Consider the following 19,635-nt stretch of genomic DNA (forward strand, 5'->3'; position numbering starts at 1 on the left):
AACATATTTTAAAATGTTTAGTGCTAAAAGAATATTATATCCTAAGCCTTTTTAGTACTGAGTGCCTTTGAATTTAAAAGATGCTAACCATGCTCAGATCCTCCTGACTGGGACAATAATAATGTTTAAATTACTTTCCTTACAACCTTCTAGCAACCCAAGATTGAAGTTAAAGTGTTTATCAGATGGATGTGGTTTATTAGTGCAATATGGACTTGTTTCAATAGTGTGCAATATTCAGAAGAATCACTTAGGTTTTCTAAAACACAGGATAATTTTTTGAGTGCGTATATTTTAGTGTCTTCCTGAAGCTGCCTTTTAAATAACTCAAAGCACAAATTTATGCATCTAGGTCTTGCAATTACCTTATAAAACTACTCATATATTTTAGTCCATCTTATTATAATATGCATTTTATATTCAATCCATTAGATTTTGCATTGTCTACCTGTTTAAAACTTTCTTCATATTTCTGCTGTGCTGATGCATTCCCTGTGATTGTTCCTTCCAGTCTCTGTGCATGATCTCTTAGCTCTTCCCAATACCTTTTGACCTGGGTCAGTTTGGCTTTAATATGGGCACGTTCTCCAGAGGTAACAAACTGGGAAAAAGACTCGGCTTCCACTTCAAGATTTGAGATTCCAGTTATTTTATCATCTATCTCTTTATTAATAACCTAAAATGTAAAGTAATAGTAGAAAGAAGCACAATAGGTTTTAATTATCAGAGTAATATTTTCCAACTCCCTTTTTCATCTAAGCTACTAATGTCCTTCATCAAAAAATTACAGAAGAGGAGGCTCCATTAATCAGTTTAAATAACTAGTCACAAAAGTCTTCAATATGCCTTATAAATACCCACTTTCCTCTTGAAACTTGCACTGGGTTTGGAATACAGCCTGCCCCAAAAACAGTGTATATGAAGAGTAATTAGAATTGGCTAAGGTGCATATTTTTGTAAGTAGACATGATGGTTCAAATTTTAGCAGCTCTTACTTCACAGGAAAGTAATACATAATTCTCTTTAAGATAAAAAATAAATAGAAGATGAAAAAACATGAGTGTATAACTGAAAAAAAAATGTTGTTAAAGACCTGAACCTGAACTTATGTTTAAAAAGCTTTCAGTTACTTCAAACTAAAACATGCTAAGATTTGAAAAACAATAGAGATTGTTTTCATCTTCTAATTTAAAATACTATGGTATAATAAAGGATAAATTAAATTAGATGATAAGGTAGGGCAAGTGTCCCTTCAGACAGATGATTAAATAAAGAACCACATTACAGTATAATTAGGAACCCATGAATACAGGGATGATAATGGTCTTTGGTAATTTTCAGCTGTCTTGTATGTCAATTAGTAAATGCATAAAGACAAACTAGCACTGGCTTTACATTTCATCAGCTGCATGACAGCTACTGTTTCCTATTATTTTGCACTTGTTTTTATTACAAATGAGAGGCAAACCTGGCAGCTACAACATCCAAGATACAAACTTACAGTGTTTCACATTCAGTGGCTATTTATTCAGTAGGCATCAATTAACTTGGAAAATAGTTTCTTCACAACTTTTTTAAGATTACTGCTGATGTATCATGTCCATGGAGTTCTTCTCAAAAGCAATGAAAAGCACTTATTGGGAGAGATTTGAAAGAATCAAGACTGTTTTTTGAAAATGAAATAGCCTATAGAGCATTCTCAGATATAAAAATGTTATGATATGTATGTATATGAAATCAACCAAAAGCTTTCCTGAAAATGCTCTCTCAAGGCATAGGAAGTGCCCAACTTCTGCTAGAATTGTGATAAAAATATGGTATCTTTCTTGGCATATTAAAGGTCAAGGGTGGCTTACTGCAACGTTCAGTCAAAAATTAGCAGGGTGACTGTCAGGAAAAGCTGTGGTGCTATAAGAATTTATAGTGTCTCTTTATGCAATATATTCTGAATTAATTTGGATTATAAAATATCTTCTTTTGCATGAGAATATGGTGCTGAGGAAAAATACCAGATTTGCAGCCCTGAAGCTGAAATTATCTAACAATGCAGCAGATAAAAATGAGGCAGTGCTTTCTCACTCCTACGCTATTCTGTTAAATTCACTCAGTTACATAAAAGAAGGTGGATAATTGAGGCCTTCAAACTCTCACTGAGTCTGCCACCACTGGTAACTACTTGTGATAACTGTCATTTTGTTCCACCAGGAATTTTGGAGAAATGTGTAGGTGAAAATCTGGCTCTGCTGAAGTCATTGGGGCATTGCAATCAATGTCACCAGAAGTAGAATATTATCACTACCGTGTTGGATAATTACATTCAGCTGGCCCCAATTTTTTATCTGGTCAGCCAAAATTATCAGGGAACACAGTATTTTTGATTCATTTGCCTCATGTGTCAATATTCCTTACTAATATGTCGCACTAGAAATTATGAACAAAATATGCTCATTCGTGTTAAGACACAGAGTAAGTCATCGGGAAACATACAAAAAAAACCCAAACATAAGAAAATCTTCAAAATCGGGCACCAAGCAATGCTGCTGAAGACCTCCAGCTATGTCCATGCATTGGAGGTTAGATGACTTGTTTCACATATCAGTTCATAAAGCTCATTTGTTCACCTGAGGTACAATGATGTACCCTATGCCTTATCTGGAGGATTTTCTCTGCTTTAAGCCTGTTCACTCAGATAATTATATATGTCATCTGCTGACCATTTTCTTTGTGTCACGGTGTTCAAATGAGAAAGAATTATGGTAGAATTTTCACAAACTTTCAGTGCAGTGTGAAAATCACAGCTTATCAGCACCTATATTAAGGAATGGCCTTTCTGGGAAGTTGGATGGAATGGGCTAGTAGGGCTTAAGCAGGCTCCATTTAGACAGACAAGAACTGTCACACTGTAATGCAATATTAGTATCATTTGATGCACTTATTTTCTGTTTTAAACATTGGAATCCTGTCCACTAATTACTGAAAAGCAAGACAACATGATAGGTATGCCAGTGGAATAAGTGCATATATATTATTTCACAAGGAAACTGGTTTTGAATTGCTGTGGCGATGAAGCAATTGTTTTATTCTTCAATGAGGAACTCAAGAGATTTTATTTATTTTGTGTAGGTAAAGTTGTGAACAAATTAAGAACAGGAAAATGTCACATGAAACAAGTGCCTTTATAGGGTCCTTTGGAAATACTTAGTGTCAAGCTGGTCTGCAAGCAGCTGTAAACCTGTGCACCTTCTGAAGAGCAAATAAGTCCCAGGGTAAAGGAAATGGCAATGAGCATTGCATATTGAAAAACTCTGTACCTTAGAAACATGCTGTTTCAGAAAAGGTACATTTTAGTTTGTGGGAGGATACGAAGACAGTCCTTGATATGCAATACTCGGAGAAAATATGCACCTCAGTTAGCAATACAAAACTAAACCACTGTATCTACAGGAAAGTACACAGAATTAAAGACAGTGTAAATATAATAGCAATAAATGGTATGTAGGTTTGCAAGCTATCAAGAGCAATAGTTTCTTTATTATTTCAGCATAAAAGACACATAAATCAAGTTATAATGTTAGCTTGTAAGATTAAAACCAAGTTCTATAGCCACTAGCTGATGAATACTTAAAAAACCCCAAATCTTTATACATCTTGTAATTATGTAGCTATTTTGTACAATAGTTGAGATTACTCAAAAAAATAAGAAGGGTAAAAATTCAATAATATTTTTAACCACATACACAAAGGCTTCATATGTGTAAACTAAACACTAAAAGAAAAGGCAGTATATAAGACTTTTCCTTTAGTTGAAGTAAAACCTTACTGCTTGGTATATTCATGTAGAAAGTGTGCCATCATTACATCATGGTAGTTTTGAAACATGTAATACGTCTCTTCTCCCATTTGGCCTCTAGCAAAATGACAGATAAATGGGCTTTTAATGCTAAACATAATAAGAACTCATCACCTTGATTTGGCTGATCTGTATGTCCAAAGGAGATGATGATGTTTCCAAAGTTTCCAGTTCTTTTTCTTGTTCAGCTATCCAGATGGACAGAGCTTCAAAATTACTGCCAAAATGATCCCACTTGTTTTTCACCATTTCCATGCTTTTAATACTAAAATTAACCAAATCAATTAGAGAGAATAAACAGTTTAATATAATGAAGCTGCCCATATTCTTGCTAAAATAAAAGTGAAACTTATTCACTCTACAGGAGGGTCATTTTAAAAACTCTTGGTTTTAGAAGACCAAGTTGTGCATCTAAATCAAAACTTGGTTCTCTTTTAGGCTATGCACCAAAAGTCAAATATTAGCCATAGTGGGGACACCAAGAGGTAAAAGAAAGTACAGCTTTATTCATCAGCTGTACAAGAATCTCATCACAGCAAGAAGAGAAAGGAAAAGGAACATCACTAGGATATCTATGAAATATTATGGAATTATGATTATATCAGAAATCTAAAAAATTATATAACTGAATGCATAGATGTCATTTAGTCCCTAGACCAGAAACATAAAAACCAGTGTAATGTGGATGTACCAATGCTTGACTATATTAATCTTGATTTTTTAAAACAGCAATCTCCCTGTCTTTCAGGAATTTTGTGCTTTCTACGGCAATGATTTCATAGCAAGCCAAAGAACAACAACAGGTGTGAGTCAACTCCCTCGAATTTAATAGGTTTATATTCTTTGAACATACATTATAGGTATGTCAAACAGAGACAGATTATGACTTATTCTTCTATGTCTTGGATAGCAAACAAAGCACCTTTTTTTTCTGTCACAAGTAAAAAGTCTAAGGCCCTTATATAAGCATTAACTTCCAGTATACAAGTTTCTGCTCCTTTCAAATCACCGTAGAGAAACCAGTGCACCAGCACAGCAGGCTCTGCACACAGCTAGCAAAACACACATTTTCTATTTCAGTGAAAATATTAAAATTTCATCATAAAAGTTTGACTATTACAAAATTCCAAAATACATTTTCCTTTTAAATATAGCCTTAAAAACCATTCCTTGTTAAAAAGTTTTTAACTTCCCCCCCCCCCCCCCCATAAAAGCTAGAGGAAGCTTTAAGAAAAGATGTAGTCTAAAAATGTAAAAATTGGCTTTTTTATTTTTTCTTATTTATTTTCAAAATGAAAAAAAAAAGGAATGTCAACAGCCATTTACTGATAAGAGTGTATGCAAATTCAAGTTATTTGTAGGAAAACAATGTGCAAAAATATTTCACTCAAGTCCAGCCCAAGAAAATGCAGCTGGAAATCAGAATCAAGAGACCAAATCTGTGGCACAACTGCTGAAAATCCTTCACCTTTGTATCTGCTTTCCTCGTAGTTTTAAGAGAGCCTCAGACTGTAAAGAATATAATCCCAACCACACTGCACAGATATGCATGATCTCCTTGGAAAAGAGACAAGCTAAATTCTCACTTTAGCTGACTGTGGAGAGCTGCTCAAACTTTTCTTTCCTTTTCCTGTTCTTTGGCATAATATGTACCTCACGTATTTGAAATGCCTTCACTTTAAATTACTCAGCCAAGATTTTTATTGATGATGCAAGTTAAAACATAACCCTTACAACACATATTATATATCCTGTAGATTCACCATAGAGAGTTTTATATATTTGCATGTTCAACAGAAGGGATTTAGGTTTTTATTACCTGTCACACTACCACAGACATTCTACATAACCCATACATTCAAATAAAACCCGTTTCATATCTACATAGAAAGGGTGTATCAGTGATGACTTTAATTTAAAAATAGATTACATTATTTAAAAAGTGAATATTCATTGTTGAAGGGTGAATTTCTTGGATTGGAAATATCACACTAGTTTTCTCTCTAAGAGTGGAGAAAATTATGTATAAAGTTTTCAGTAAGAGATGGTAGAATTTGACTGCAAATTACGGTAATACTTCATATTGGAGAAAGCATTATGTAAAAAATCAGATCACCACTTGCCATGCAGGCTAGTTATACTGGTTTATAACATTTCTTTCACATCAGGAAGAAAATGGCACTAAATTAAAGTCCAGTTAGCATGACAGTGGTCAACAGGGGAAAAAAAAACGCAATAATTTGGGCATTGCCTGTTGCTCACATTCAGACAGGGGTGGTGGTACTTGCTGGTTTTTGCAGCAGACGTAGCTTTTGATATTGCCCCTGATACAATCTGGGCATTCAGCTAAGATGAAGGCACTTCTTGACACTCCTGTGGTGAAATTGGAATACTGAAGACTGAGACAAATGTGGTAAATGTGCTGTTCTCATACTTGCACTGAGATTTTTCTTTTACGAGAGTCCAGTATCTCAAGAATGAGCTCAATTATCCCTTCTTCACAAGACTGGGGCTCAAAGATAAGTAACAGGTTGAATGTAACTAGAAAAATATTTTGTTTATTTGCACACACTCTTTTGACACATTTGGTACTATAACTTGGTTACTATGCCAGAGCAAGCTAGAAGTGATGGAGCTGATGAGACAACACGAAATGCCAACAAGGTATTCTAGAAATCTAATACAATTTTATAGTGGAGAATAAATATTAGGACTTGTTAAGAACATACTCTTCTTCAAGAGTAACTTCCACTTTTTTCACTTGTTCTTGGATTGATTTTGCCTGATGCTGAAGGGATTGCTTGTTCTTTGAACCAAGCTGTATCTCAGAAGAATTCTTCACCAAATTCTCAGCCTGCACTGCCATTGCTTCAGTCTGTTTAGAAAGTTCCTGTAAGGATGCAAGACATATTAATAAAACTATAAATGGTTCCATATATTTACACAAAAAGTATTTTTCCTCAATGTTTGTGGTTGAAAAAAAGTATTTGTGTCCTATAAATATATTTTGAGTGTGTAAATACATAAAAACAATCTCTGAAGAAAGTTATTTTCATGTTACATTTAAGAAAAGTTCATTTGATCAAACTAGCTTGAATTAAATTTAGCAAGAGAAGCTATATGTGCAAATGTTTTTAATTCAACAAATCAAAATTTATTCTATAGCTCTTCAAGAATTATTTTTTTAATTGCAGAAGACTATATGCATTTAATTTTTAAATCCTACCATTTACAAAGTTGATTTTGCAGTATCTCATATTTTGTATTCTCACTTTGGCAAGGATTTTCTGTCACAAATGTTAAACCCACACACCAGAACAATGGATGCAGAGCATAATCAAGATATGTATAATTTATGATTGGATTCATCAAAGGTTAGTAACAGTGTGAAAAGCACGGCACTTAGGAAAAACAATCTCTTAGAGTAGTTCTGTAGTAGTAAATAAAATGGGCTGGGATAATTCTGTACTACTAAGGGCAAGTGGCATGTTATGGCTTATGTCCATGGTATAGAAGTCTCTCCATTTTCTTCTCTGGGCTGAAAGAGTGCTAGTTGTCACATTTCACATAACCTAGCCAAAGCATGCTCCATTAATGTTGATATGCCAGTGCTTGACACATTTGGTTTACTGGCATAGATGGTTCCTGAGCATAAAATGGGAAGTCCTCAAAATCATTTTAACTATCATACATGTGCTTCAGATGCAGACTTTGAGCAAACCTTCATGATTTTTTTTCATAAAATGACTTTTTACCTCTAAATAGTTTATGCAGTCTCTCATCTGCATTGCAATTTGCACTGGCATTAACAGGAAACCATGCAAAGATTGAAGACAATACACTCAGCACATGTCAACAAACGAGGCAAAAAGAGCTCAGTTCTTGTGTTTCACACAGTGAATACCTTTGTCTGATCCAGTTCTGAGGTGAGGCTCTCTAAACTGCTAAAGTTTAAGATACGTTCAAGTACAGAGCTTGCTTGATTGAGATATTTTACTACCGTTTCTTTGTCTCTTTCAAACTGCTCCCATTTATTTATTGTGACCTAAAAAAACAAACAAGCAAATCCAAAACAGGAACAAAAAAGACAAAGAGATCAAAGAGGAGAAAACAAGATCATCATTGTAAGTTAATGAAGAAGAGAAAAAGTTCTGACATAAAATAAAACATCTACACAAAAAAAAGTGCCATCTACTCATTAGATGAAACTGTTCTAAACCCCCAATTAAAGAAAAGTTTTCCCTTGAATTTTCACTGATTCATACTGTGCTATGCAAAACAGGCACTGTTCTCTAAGGTGCCAGCAATATTTAAATCTTACATTTTAAAGTACTACAAGAAGTCTGAAGTAATACATGCAGATACTTATGCTTATGGTGACAGGTAATCAAAAATATCTAAATGGATTTTCAAGTTCTTTAATGAAATATATTACATTAAAATGGTAGAAGAAAATCCCTACTCACAGGAAAATCACACATGTTCTTTTCTGATAATGTAGAATTTTTATTAGCATAAAGCATTTAATTACTAGTCACAAGAATTATGACAGCTTAAACAATTATTTTCTTGATTCTGAAGCGAAGTAAACCTTAAGACTTTATATACAGGATTCCTTAGAGAAAAAAGGGTTTCAATAATAAAAGCTTACATTAAGAAGTTATTTGAGCTCTACTGATCATGTTTCTCATCTTGTGTTTTACATGGGAAATAGTTTTGATGACTTTAAACATTTGCATGCAATAGAGGACAGCTGGATTACCACTGCTTAGAAAGATGTAAAGGGTGAATCACATAGTGAGAAGCTTTAAATTCTAAGCCCAGTTCAGTCAGTGATTAGTTACACAAGCTCGAGTAATCCATTTGGTTCTCTGTGACTTCTTCCTTCCTTTTTTACATTTAGGACAATAGCATGTATTTCACACAGTAGTTGTGAGAATTGTATTTGCACAACATCAGGTGTTATTAACCTAATATCAAGTCTAAGGACTATCAAATAAAGGGCAGTATCTTTAGTAAACAGAAGAGCAACCCCATCTAAAAATTAATTCACAGATACATTATTTAACATAACTATTATGGCTTAATAATTGAGACTTTTAAACACTTTGAAACAAAATGTTATGTCTTTATTAATTAAGATGTATCCAGCAGCTTCAAGAAATTTTCATGCAGGTACTGATAATGAAAACCCCAAGGAGCAAGAGTCAGAGGTGAGAAAGAGAGCTCAGGGTTTTTACATTAAAAAAAAAAGGTTTTTAACTAAGTTGAAAAAATAAAACTAAGAAAAGGGCATGAGGGTTTACTTCTACTTGCAAAGGACCCACCTGCAGTTGCTCTTCACGTTTCTCCATAGTCTGCTGCATGCTCTCCAACGTTCCCTCCAATTTTTGTAAGTCCTCTCGCACTGTGATGGGCAGTCCACCTTCAATCTGCAACCGTTTGGCTTGGGAGATCTGCTTTTGCACATCTTGCCTCTTTGCACGGAGTCTCCTTGTCCTTTGCTAAAAGGATTCATCCAACAGGAATGATTAAACTTTTTAGCTCTTTGGGAAACCAGCACAATGCAACAACCACTTTCTGTTTTTACAAGGGTACACAACTAGAGTAACGGACAAAGGGTTAAACTGGCAAGTATTCTTGAGAGTCTCATATACTCATCAAATATCTGCCTTGGCTTCCAAAATGTGTGAACACTCTTTGTGGCACACTAATGTAAGAAAAAGAGTTACCTAACTCAAGCTATATTTGGTAAAGCAGAAGCCACAGCAGGAGCCACAGGTACATGTATTCCTGATGACTGCCTGGAAGCATCCAGGTCTGCTCTGCTCTCTTTTGAGGCAGAAGCTGGAGCCTCAGATTGATCAAAGCAATATATCAGCCTTATTAGAGAGCACTAGGGGAACAGCTAAGTTGTGCAACCCTTTCCTGCATATGTTTTGCTTTGTAGCACTACTAGAAACTCCTAAGACTACATCCCCTCTCCTTTCCTAACATGCCTTACCCATACCAGCCTTGCTAGGTAAGCTCACAGATCCCTGCCCAATTCTACTCGGGGTATTTCCAGGTCTGTGTCAAAGCCTGTTTCTACCTTAACAGACTCTATATCACAAGAAAACAACTCAAGGAGAAGTCGTCTATTTCTACTACCTCTCCTAAGACAGATAAGGAATGTAGATTATTGAAAGAATTAATACAAACCTTAACACATACAGTAGTGCTTACGAACACCAAAGACTTTAGATAAGACTTAGTAGCAAACTTAATAGTGCTTGGTCAGACAATAAGCCATGTCTGACCTCATAGAAACAGGTGTTAATATAAAACACTTGAATAATGCCCAAACACTGGCAGAAAATTATTAAGTTAATGTCCCATTTCTGGCCTTTAAAGCTATGATTCTTGCTGTATGCAAGCCATATAATTGATTATTACTGTAGCCTGTAGATGTTTTGATCTATTATCAGTGCATAGAAAGGCTCCTGTTCTACTCCTACAGAATGGAGGCCCATCTGTCATAACAGCAGCTATTTAGAGAAGGAGATGAGGCTAGAGGTACACCTTCCCTCTGGCATTTAGAGTTGGGGCCACATCAAAATGCTGAAGTAGAGAAATTTCCAAAGCCAGAATTGTGCCCAATTTACTGTGATCAAATCCGACAGGCAAGGTTTAAAAAGGTATAAAGAGAGAGTCTACTTATAAGCAGAATACACGCACCCAAAACTGGAAGTAAATGAAGTTTGTTTTTCAGGTGTTTTGTGCCAAAAATACCCATATGAAATAAAAGTTGAAAACAAGCTCATCTTTGGGCATTAACATTTAAAAAATACTGAAAGCTTTTTTCTTTAAAAGAAATCAATACTAGGCCATATAAGACTGTTTCCTTTATAACTCTTCCAAGCACAAATATAAAGTTATGCTAATGAATATAACAAAATTTTGTAACTACATTAATTCTTCCTTTAAAAAAATTGGATATGGGCATGAATAATGGCCCTACCTGATGCTGAAGTAGTAGTTGCTGAGCTTGTAATAAACTTTCTGTATCCAGGATCTTTTCAGCCTCTGCTTGGACTTCTTTAGAGTTGTTGATTAACTCTTCAATTGCACTTTTAACTTCTTCTTTGTACTGGACACAGTCTCCAACAGCACCTAGAGTATTTTCAATCTACAATTACAGATAACTTTAAGTATTTCAGGTTGAAAGGCACATCTGTATTTTAAGGATAAATTGATATTTGGAATATTTGTTCATAACATAGAGTAAATTGGTTAAATTCAAACCATTTTTGTCTCCAACATTTTAAAAATCTTTAACTTTACATTCAAAGAGTGTCTGTAGACTTAAAATATGAGGAGAATATGAAGAGACCTATGTCTTATTTAAACATTGCCATATGACAAATAGCTGTCTGTGACAGCCACTTACTGGTGATCACTTAAAAAATACATGCACTCCTCATCCTTGCAAGCTAACTCAAATTCTGAAACACCTGCACTATTCAACTCAAAAAAATCTTGCTACCATTTGGACTGTCTAGAGCAGTGCTCTGGTGAATCACAAATATATTAAAATGCCCTATTACCCTAGTTTTATGGACCACAATGTGCATGTGGTGCAATATGCAATCTCAGCTTGCAGAATTTTATAAAGAAAAATATATATCTATTTAACATATCAGAATGTTCTTCCCTCTTTGCATGGTTCAGCTAACTACTCATAGCTGATTGCTTTCCCTTCCCTTCTCTTCTTCCACATTTACTTTGAACAGTCATTCAGATTCAAGCCATTCTGTTTCCTGTTATATTAGTGTTTAGTCTACTCTCCAAAAACAATGCTGACCTATGGAAACACTCAGTCCTTGTCTAAACAGTTGCATCCATCTGATTAACAAGCTTTATAAAGGGTATTCAGACTTTTAAGAATCAGCAGTCTTTTAACTAAAGTGCTATTTAGATTATGTTTTTAGAGTTAAAACAAGTATAGATTCTACTTCTTATTTTCTTCTATTACCTTCATGAACTTGTGCTCCCCTTAGTTCTGACTTTTAGGTGAAACAAAAAGCAAAAGTAATTTAGCACCAAACCACCCCCCCAAAACCTAAAAAAAAAGAATAAAATACTGTCTTTAATGTTTTGCTGTCATTAGGAAATCACCGCATTGGTTGTCCCAAATTTCCAAACACAGTTTTCACACCACAGAAGTTTATAGAAGTTTCAATAAAGACATGGAACTTTTATACATTTGTAACCCCTAAAAGGCCTTCACAACAACTGACATTAAAATGGTATTTGAAGTCTGAACTCTGTGCTCAACCTTTTTTTTTAAAGGGGATCTATTCTACCTTCTAAGGATGCAAGATACTCTAAGTTGCACCCAATTTTTCTTTAAACTGTAAAAACATTGAAGCAGTAAGGTTGTTGAGATCCCACAGAACTCAAGGGTTCAGTGGTTCTAAGACGTTTTGTTTGTTGTGAGTTAGAAAATTCCCATGATTTCAGCAGTTAGAGTACCTTATTATCATTCAGACCTCAGAGAACTGCAGCCTTTTCCTGCAAATGCAGGGCGTGATAGACATCCTTAATGACTAGAAACTACCTCAAAGCAGAACATTATTTCAGCATAAAAGACAAATAAATGTAGATCGAAGTCAAATTCTATATCCACTAGCTGATGGATATCATGGTTTCGCTCATGTTCACTACAAGCTTATTTTAGAAAACAATAAATATGGACAGTTTGCTTGCAGAAACATTTATGATGATACTTTCCAATTCTGCAAAGGGAAAAGATCCACTATAAGAGTGGCAGGATTTTTTGTCTGCTACTCTTGACACTTTTCTACCCACAGAGTACAAATTCTTGCTGAATGCTTTCGGTTTCATTAAAAACACACAGCAGGGAACTCATATTTGTGAAGTCATGACTGATGTCATTTCAGGTGACACTGTAAACGGAGAGTTCTTATGTCCCTCATACTGTACCTCAGCCAGCAAATCTAGGAGTCCCTTGAAGTCACTGGAAAGTTTACAAAGCTCATCCTCTGTCTCTTTGGCCTCCAAATCAGGACATATTGCAGTCAAAACAGCAACTCTAGATTTCAGCCAGCTGTGATTTTCTCCATGCTTGTGAATATGCCTCCTAATTTCCTACAGAAAAAATCAAAACATTTTCTTCAAATAAAATATATTAACAACTGGCATTCACAGCATCAGTTCAGAGATTAGTAATGGAAACATACTACTTTGTTTTTATCCTGCAGTACTAGAAATGTAGTACTTTTCTAATTGCATGTCCTATCATAATCTGTTCCAGTCAATGGCTAGACTTTTGCATTTCTTCTATGGATTTTACTCCACTTCTAATTAGAGTGGTTTTAGTAAGCAATAGTGGAGTACTTGTTTCTCACAAAGTAACTTCTTTACCTACAGATAGAGAGATAAATGGCAGACACCACGATGTATGCTCCATATATTGACCATATTTCTTAGTTACCATAAAATCATAGAATCATAGAATTTAGGGGTTGGAATGGACCTAGCAGATCATCTAGTCCCAACCCCATCTGCCATGGGCAGGGACACCTCCTCACTAGACCGGGTTGCTGGTCTAGTTTAATAAAGTAAGAAAGAAGGGTCAAGCTGGGTGCAAAGTAACACAATAAATTATTGTCTATAACTAATTGAACTAACCAACACAATCTTCAGCTATTCTATCACTTCTGTTACCAGTCACCAATGCAAAAGTGAAGGATAGAATATCTTTTCCTTCCTATCGTAGAATTTGTACGATAGAAGATTTCCTGAAATATATATATAATCGAGTGTAAGACCGTTCAAAAACTTGCAATCCAGAAAATTTTTCTTTGCTTTGCACAGCACTTTTAACTGTGTGCAGTAGGATGAGGGGCAACATTTATTCTATCTGCTCCTATATTTTGAATGTTCTAAATATACAGGGAAAGGGACCTGACATTCTCTAAATTACTAAAAGGAGGAATTTCTGCCACACTTTCCGCACGTGCAACTTTCTCCTGAAAATGCTTTTAAGAATACCAGTAATCAGCATATCTACTATGGTCTCCATAGTAAAACAGTTGCACTACTTCAGAATACAGTTTTATCCAGAGTCCCAGTAGCAATGGCCACAGCTTTGTTAGAATATGTCAGAGGCTTACCCCTACAGAAGCTTTACACTGCTTGTATTTAGCAGTATCATTAACATTTTCCTTTATCTTCTTGAGCTCTCTTTCTGTTGATGAAATCCAATTTGCCAATTCGGAAAATCTGAAATAAAACATCACATAATGCAAGACAAACAAGAAAGTTAGACAAAAAATGCCACCACTGAACAGTAAGCTCTTAAATGTAAGCAAAAAAATTTATAAAATCCACTCAACCCCCCAATATAATTTGTGTAATTACTACATAAAGTCTAGTTTTCTACTTGAAGCTAACATCACAGTAGCATTCTTTATATGGTAGTGATCTATGATGACATATAGAGGAATGACCATATGCAAGATTCTACAAGACCCAGATAGCAACTGAGCTGACACCTGCTCTTATAGCCCTTCCAGGTGTCCGAGTGCTCTGTTAGCTTTATGTATGTGCTGTCTATCTGGGATTTGAGGTCCTTCAGGATTCGTTGGCTGCTTTCCAATGTACCCCTCACTGGATCAGAAACTGGCAGTTTATGGCACAGTTCTTCAATTCGTTGTAGCCTTTTCTCACACAGGTGGTAAGATCCCTTATCACCGAAGAACAACTGATGGGAGACAAAGCAGAAAATTCAAGAAAAATACAAACTAGAGGAAATCACAAAGCATATCTATTTATTTGTTCTAAACTCCTAAGCTCAAATAAAAAAATTTGTTAAAGACCCCAAGAATTGATCTAATACAAGCTGGGCACAAAATGGTTGGTGGCTTAAGAGCTGGTCAGAACTTCTGTTTATTACTGACATTGGAATGTATTTCTGTAAATGCCCACATGGTGGCACATAATTCATACCACGTGTTCCTTGATCATCCTTTCATTGCTTTCTCTTGATAACACCTTATTCTGTCGAGCTAGTTCAGCTTTGCACTCCTCCACTGTGACCAGGAACTTGCTTTTCTGTACTTCAATCTTCAAGTGGATTAAATGATATGGGGCTTCTGTTTGAAGATCCTACACAACCACAGGGGCAATAAAGAAGCACAGAGATAAAACAGTACTCCCATTACCTCAGTGTGGAGTTACTCCAAATGAATTATCTAAAATCTGATAATAGAGAAAATAAAGCATATATATATATGCATGAACAGAGAGGGGTTTCTCTATATTCACTTTGTTACCAATATGTCTTAGATATATCATAAGGTCATAAGTTGGGACCAAAATATATGTGTATAAGGCACATTAGAGGGAACTCATAACTCTTGGTAAGATATACCAAATATTTTCTGTATAATTTCTTGTGTAATTTCCTGTCTGCTAATGAGAGACAACTCATCCATCACTCCAGCTTCGACCAGCAACACGCTGTAGCAGGCAAAAAAATTCCATAGCTTATGAACAAATTTTGTTCAATTGTTAGAGTTTTTGGCAGAAGACACAATGTAAATTGATAGCCTGATCTCTTACAGATTTGTTTCATTTGGTTGGGAAAATAACTTCAATCATCCAAACAGCATCATAAAGTAAGAAAAGATAGCACCTATTGTCAAGAAAAGTTCTTAACACAGGTATCATTATGGCTGTATATAAGAAGAAGAATTAAGGTTTTATAAATAATTTCTCACATTTCTTGACTTTACTTAACAGGGCTTTCTCAAGATTTGTAGGTATAGTGGTATCTAGTGTTGTAAAATACTTTTTTTTTCGAATTCTACAGGGAGCCAAATAATATAATTTATTTATTTTATTTTGATTTTTTTCAATATATAGGTCATGTAGAAACTTTCTGAAACTAAGATTTACAATTTCCAGAGACATCATGCACTAACCTTCCACTGCCTGTGGAGTTTTCTCACAGCTTCCTGCAGGTTGTGTTGCTCTTGTTCTGGGAGGATGTCAGTAAGTTCATCACATGCTTTCAGGAAGGCATTTAGGACCCTCTGATCCAATTGGTTAAAGAATTCCTGAAGTTGAGGCAGAAAGTGAGAAGGTGAGAAGATGAATCTGGTTATTGATACGGTAACCTGCCAACATGAATTTCCCTAACACACACTGTAAGTTTCAAGGTTACTACTGTTGCATTGAAGAGTTGAAATCTGAGCTAAGAAAATAAGTATTTTTAGCTATTTAAAGTCCAGCAAATTAATTTATTCTCAGCCAATAGATTGAGATGGCATTTTAACATGAATACATTTCAAACCTACATGCATAAGTAATGGCTATAATAACAGACACAGATATAATTTGAAAAAAAAAAGGGCAGTGGATGCATAAGACTAGCAAAGAATACAGTTTGAACTCTTAATGCCTCTACTGACAAAACCTGCCCTAATTTCTACAGGGTCATTCCACCTTCTGGTTGCTTACAGTGATCATTAAAAGAGGTGGCAATTTTTCCTTTTTGTTTTTCAGTCTTAACATTAGTTTATTCTGATCTGTGTAACTTCTACATATGTGAGAAATGCACATCAATTTTAAAATTAAGTAGGCTTTTCACTTGTATGTCATGCACTCAAAGATTTCCATGAGGAAGTCAGAGAATTTACTCACGCTATGTTTTTTGAGAAGTTCTTCAGGATTTCCTTTTTCTTTTAAGCAGCAATTGGCAATCTGTATTACTTTCTCCAGTTCCGCTCTAGACTCTTCAAATTTCTTCATCAAACGGCTATTTGCTTCTATGTTTTTTCTCCACTCACCAGCTTTCCTGACCATATTCTGAGTTACAAGCAAAGAAAATTAAATGACGCTTTCACATTGATTTTTCATTTGCTCTCTTTTACCATGATCTTACAAAACATGCAGTTAATTTGTGTCTGTCTTTTAAATACATGCTTTTCACCATGCTTCTCCCTTTCATACTCCCGTTTTGACAATTTTTAATACTTATACTAAGGCTTGTGCAAATGCCATCCTTCGTTCAAATAAAACTTAGCAGATATCGAACATAGATGTCTCTGATACTTTCAGAATGCCTCTGGCATTTGATTAGTGTTTTTTTCCTAAAGCCTGCTTACAAATATAAAGCACCTGGTATGACCAAAAGCTTGCCCTTTCATTTTTCCTAGTACCAGAGTATCTCCTCATAACATGATTCAACATGAGGGTGGTTTGATTTGACCCATGGATCCAACCAGTTCCATGCTACAATTCTTCTGACCTGGAGTAGAGATTATCACACCAGTAGGTCACATAAGTAACCAGGTAGAAAGCTGCTTAAAAAGAAAGCAAGCAAATTTTTGGATCTAGTTTGCTGAAATCCTCTTGCTTTGCAATGTTAGTCACAACTCTTCATTGTTCTGCTTTGTAGTCTGTCCCTGCTTTATTCAGTGGTTACAAAACTTACCAGGAGAAATGAACAGTTCAGCAGTTTAACTGCAGCAAAGTAATTTCAACACTGCTTACTAAACATGTACTTTATCATCCTCACTGATTACAAAGCCCAGGGTAAGGAATTGTAGTGAGTTTACCCAGTGAGTTAATCAAATCTGTAGTTCTAAAGTTAAACATCTTGCTAAATCTTTTTAAAGAGCCCCAAAACCATTAGTAGTAACTGATAATAACAACATTGAGCTCTACAGGTAAGGGGTGGATATAGACCAAAGCAAACACCTTTACACTAACAAATGCAATGTATTTGCAACTTTCTATATTCACAATCCACTGCATTTTCTGAAGAAATACAGAGCCTGGCAATAGTAGCACGTACAAAAGTTTCCATCTTCCATGCTTTGTGTGAAAGGGGATGCACAGGAATATAGAAGAAAATAATTAGCCAACATAATAAAGTCAGGAGGAACAAAGGTGTTAAGTGTCAACCAAAAGTGAGGTGCAGCCCTAACAGTCAGATTTCAGGTTCCTCATTCACATGTCTCAGGCTCCTTTAGAAAGTTCTCTTAAATCACAGGTTCCTCTGTGGCAGGCTCACCTCTCAGTAACTGCATGGAGAACATGACTGTCATGTTCAAGTGGTCCCCTGACCACTTACTACCTAATACAGACAAAACCTTAATTAATAACTTGGCACCACAGAGGGAAGTTATCCAGGACAGTGGCTAGAGTGATGATATGGATGGACCATAGGATGAATCAACTACACATGAATAAATTTTCAAAAATGTGTGCCAAGGTATGAAATTATTACCTGAAAAGTAAGCTGAACTTGTGTAACTTTCTTCTGAAATGTTGACTGATGGAAATGCTGTAACACTTCACTCGAACCCACAGACTGCAGGATACTCTGACTGTTTCTCTCAATCAGGGATAAATCTTTCTTGCAGTTTTCTTGATAAGCTACCAAATCCTGAAAGAAAAAAACATATATCCACCCTGGCCAGGAACAAAGGAGAGAAAAGTTTGGCAAAATAACAGGATGATGTTTTTTGACAATAACAACTAAAGGGAAAAGGTCAAAGGACCACCAGAAACAGACTACACAAACTATCATATTGAATAACACAAATGACACAACTTCTCCTTGTATGCAAAGTCCTGGACCCAAATAGAGCTCTACATATTTGTAAAAAAAGACACAGACAGGTAACAAGTTCTTTGGATAATTTTAGAGAATGTAGGTCGTTATTGTCTTTTTTAATTTTATGGGATTTCTATATTTATTTTATAACTGTAAGTAGGCAGCAGTGAGATCAATACACATAAGAATGACAGCTCTCAGTAGCAGGTTCAGATCTTAACCTTGCTTTCAACAAAAGAATCTTTTGTGCCAGCTTTTGGAATTGAGATTTCATTACAAATCGCCTTAAGTAATGAGAATTACGCTTTGAAAAAAAAAAAGAGAGAAGAAAACATGCAAGTAGCAAAGGCTGAAAAAAATAGTTTAAAAATCCTGTAGTGAGGAAATGGTTCTGCTACTGAAGGAGCACTTTATTCCTTAGCACAAATCTCAGTTATTCTTGGATTAGGCAGAAACCATCAGTCTCCATATAAATCACATGATTTTGGTTCCTTGGTTGACAAATAACTGCAGGAGCAACATGTGTTTTTAGTGTGACCTTCTGGGGCAGGTCAACATGTGAATACAGAGGAAAGGAGCACTCGTAGGAGCTGCTCCTTAACCTGCAGTTTGTACACATAACTTACCTGGTGTTCATAAACAGAAGACAATTCACTTGGGAAGATAAATGGACTGACTTGATTCAAGCTTACCAGATCATTTTTACTGAAATGCAATCAAAGCTTGAAGTCACAGTGGAAGAGAAGACCCTTCTTGTGGAATTACTGGGCCAATTTCCAAAGCCATTATAGGCTTGAACCAATTTTTGTATATGTACACACACACACGAAATTAAATCTCTTTGCTCCTTCTGGGTTTTTTGTTTGTTTTTTTTTTTGAAAGGGGCTCTAATTGGCTTTGAAAGACTTCAGCTTCCCATAAAAAACATCCATTTATTTATACTACCTGTCAAATCCAGCTCTAATGAAATGCATACTTTAATTTTGAGGGACTATTTCAGAGCTATATACCACACATACACATGGATAAACCTCAATTCTAATCCAAGATCCCTATATTTTCATTTACCTTTCCAAGTGAGTTCTGACTAGCTCCAAATTCCTCCAGAGACAAATGTTTATTGGCCAGGTAGTAAAGTTAATGTTCTACTACA

At 35.4% G+C, this 19,635-nt stretch overlaps 1 protein-coding gene across 1 annotated transcript in view; it reads right to left on the minus strand.

Moving 5' to 3' along the window:
* LOC103800834 (nesprin-1-like) overlaps positions 1–19,635 on the minus strand; it is a gene marked incomplete at its 3' end in the record, with an annotated part of 70,639 nt that overhangs the window by 15,406 nt on the left and 35,598 nt on the right. Inside the window, exons 19-31 of the mRNA XM_009073220.1 lie at positions 18,153–18,311; positions 16,562–16,726; positions 15,841–15,975; positions 14,864–15,022; positions 14,410–14,618; positions 14,029–14,137; positions 12,836–13,000; positions 10,851–11,018; positions 9,178–9,354; positions 7,755–7,895; positions 6,580–6,740; positions 3,965–4,115; positions 449–676 (exon numbers count right to left, since the gene is read on the minus strand). Coding sequence (XP_009071468.1) covers positions 449–676; positions 3,965–4,115; positions 6,580–6,740; positions 7,755–7,895; positions 9,178–9,354; positions 10,851–11,018; positions 12,836–13,000; positions 14,029–14,137; positions 14,410–14,618; positions 14,864–15,022; positions 15,841–15,975; positions 16,562–16,726; positions 18,153–18,311 — 2,127 coding nt within the window. The remainder of the gene's footprint in view (positions 1–448; positions 677–3,964; positions 4,116–6,579; positions 6,741–7,754; positions 7,896–9,177; positions 9,355–10,850; positions 11,019–12,835; positions 13,001–14,028; positions 14,138–14,409; positions 14,619–14,863; positions 15,023–15,840; positions 15,976–16,561; positions 16,727–18,152; positions 18,312–19,635) is intronic.

The sequence above is a fragment of the Acanthisitta chloris genome, unplaced genomic scaffold, assembly GCF_000695815.1.
Source record: "Acanthisitta chloris isolate BGI_N310 unplaced genomic scaffold, ASM69581v1 scaffold25574, whole genome shotgun sequence".
NCBI lineage: Eukaryota > Metazoa > Chordata > Aves > Passeriformes > Acanthisittidae > Acanthisitta > Acanthisitta chloris.